Source organism: Apaloderma vittatum, unplaced genomic scaffold (assembly GCF_000703405.1).
Source record: "Apaloderma vittatum isolate BGI_N311 unplaced genomic scaffold, ASM70340v1 scaffold22318, whole genome shotgun sequence".
Taxonomy (NCBI): Eukaryota; Metazoa; Chordata; class Aves; order Trogoniformes; family Trogonidae; genus Apaloderma; species Apaloderma vittatum.
The window spans coordinates 1-2,701 of NW_009732768.1; the positions used below are offsets into that span (position 1 = coordinate 1).

The 2,701-nt window shown below is 41.5% G+C and overlaps 1 protein-coding gene across 1 annotated transcript in view; it reads left to right on the forward strand.

Annotated features, from left to right (window-relative positions):
- Nucleotides 1–1,191: 1,191 nt before the first annotated feature.
- The window catches only part of ATG4A (autophagy related 4A, cysteine peptidase), a gene marked incomplete at its 5' end in the record, with an annotated part of 11,842 nt that continues 10,332 nt past the window's right edge, over nucleotides 1,192–2,701 (forward strand). The window contains one exon of the mRNA XM_009875651.1: nucleotides 1,192–1,333. Coding sequence (XP_009873953.1) covers nucleotides 1,192–1,333 — 142 coding nt within the window. The remainder of the gene's footprint in view (nucleotides 1,334–2,701) is intronic.

Consider the following 2,701-nt stretch of genomic DNA (forward strand, 5'->3'; position numbering starts at 1 on the left):
CGGGTCCCTGCGGGGAACTGCCCGGCTTCGGCACTGCGAGGGCGAGGGCCTGGCTGGAGAGAGAGAAGAGGTTCTTAGAGCTCTTTTCTCGGGCAGGCTGAGATGGCGTGCGGCAGGGGTGAGGGGAGGACGCGCGTCTCTCCCGTTGGGTTTCGAGTCATAAGTTCTTGAAGTCAGGAAACGATTTGCTGTGTCAGTGCAACGAACGGTGACTCTTCTGACGAAGGCAGAGCACGATCCAAGAGGTTCTTTTGCGCCACAGATAGCCCTAAAATAAGTCTGTCGTGTTTTTTAACATAATGTACAGACAAGGTTTATCTTGAACACTTGGTAGCACTGGCCCCGAGTGCTCCGGTCAGATGGTGGTGTAGCTCAGTTTCACTTGATTGATACGTTATACAGTTTTATATGATCTTTTTTTTGCATGTGTATATTTATCTGCTGATTATTCATTGTTTAGACTGTATGCATGAGTGCTTACTTGAAGAGTAAAATATAATTTGTTTGCCTTCACTTTTGACTTGTGATTTTTTTAGCAGCGTATTCCTTAAGATGGTTATCTAAAATAAATTATTTTACATTCATTTTTAGACTTGAAGGCCTGTTAAGCTCTTCCCAGCCCCCTTTTTTAATGACCTAAAAAATGACTGAAGAGTCTTCTTTTAATAGCGTTAACTGTATTTGTTATTTTACATTAAGTAGATGTAGTGTTGAATAATAACATTTTTTTGAGTATTGAATATATATTCTTTTCTTTTTTTTCCCCTAAAGTATTTCAAATTGCCCGTTAGGAAGGTAACCCCCAGCCTTGCTAACACTTTTCACATGCTTGCCATTAAACACAAGGCTGTAATTGCTCTGAGTGGCAGTATTTGTACATTTGAGATCAAGCACAGGCAAGTATGCTGTGATGCCTAAATTGTTTTTTCCTTCCCTTATTTTCCTGAATCACATCTTACTCTCACTGCAGGCATCCTGAACTGCTGCTGCTGGCTTCGGTCAGATTGCTTGTAATCAAGGTATCAGCCATGTTACTCTCTGAGCACTCACAGCGATGACATTGGATATTTCAGTGTCAGAAAGTTCACCTTGTTAGAGGAAAAAAGTAAAACTGCTGGTAGCACTGTTCAGAAGACCTGAAGACTAGCTACAGCTAGTTCAGTCTAAGAACTCAAAAGTTGTGCATAATAGAACAGTTTGAATTTTGTATATTCCTGTTCAGTTTTATCTAGATATGAAAACCAGATCACTCTTTTGTCAGACTACTTAGAAGAATTTCCAGAAACTGATGAGCCAGTGTGGATTCTAGGAAGACAACACCACCTCAACACAGGTATCTTTAGAATGAAATTTATCTGTAAAATCTGTGGAGCATTCATAGATTCAAGTGCAGGAGCAACTCCTGATTTCCTTACATTCATTCTCTAACTGTCTCGTGAGAGAAGTTTCTTTTTCTCTGTCAACAAGAAACCAACTGTAAGCCATGGTATCCATCCTATAATGAAACCAGAAATTTACCCATGTACCTTCTACCATGATTCGTGCAAAAGGGTCGTACTTGTAGCAAAGGCTGATCAGGTATGGGGCTAGTCACATAACATCAAATGCCTCAGAAAAAGATAAATAAATAGCTTTTGGGGAATGTTCGGTATTAGAAATGTTGTTTTTCCTTGAAAGATGCTGTCTGCAGCCTGTTATTTGCAACTAAAATGATATTTCAAAAGACTAATAGTAATAATAATACTTATAGAAATAATCTAGAGCATGTACTGTATTTTTATGAAATTAAGTATATGACCTAAAAGTCATAGCAGAGTGATGTATTTACATATCATATAAAAATAAGATTTCAGAAGTGAGTTTTGCTCCTTGGGTAGAAGACAAGGGCATCCTCCTGTGTTATGTGTCAGATGTGGTGTTTGGGATAGCCGTGGGCACCAGATACGGCCTTGAGCGGCTGTGGGATCCCTGGGAAAGGCCATTCAGTCTGAACCGTGGCTCAGAGAAAATGGAGCAAATAAAATTCTGAAGAATTCTTCAGAGTCTTTTGGAGAATTCTGTAACTACATGTGTTTAAAAAAAAAAAAAGATATTTAATTAGATATAATGTTACTAACTTTTTCTAAAAATTACTTTGTGTTGGGTTTGCATAATTTCGCGTTGGTTTACATGTAGAAATACTTCACCTTTCTTAACCTGCTTTGCCAGTACTTTTCCAGAGGACATAATTCTCCATAGTTGTTTCATTCAAATTGGATATAGTCATTCCAAACACTTTGTAAAACTTCATTGGCTGATATGTGGCAGGGTAGGGATGCCATCCAGAGGGATCTCCACAGGCTGGAGAGGTGGGCCCATGCCAACCTCATGAAGTTCCACAAGACCAAGTGCAAGGTCCTGCCCCTGGGTCAGGGCAATGCCAAGCACCGATATAGACTGGGCAGTGACTGGCTTGAGAGCAGCCCTGAAGAAAAGGACTTGGGGGGTACTGGTGGGCGAGAAGCTCAACGTGAGCCGTCAGTGGCACTTGCAGCCCAGGAAAGCTAATCGTGTCCTGGGCTGCATCAAGAGATGCATGGCCAGCAGGTCGAAAGTCGTGATTCTCCCCCTCTACTCCCCTCTCATGAGACTCCACCTGGAGCACTGTGTCCAGTTCTGGAGGCCACAGCACAAGGAAGATCTGGACATGCTGGAGGGTGTC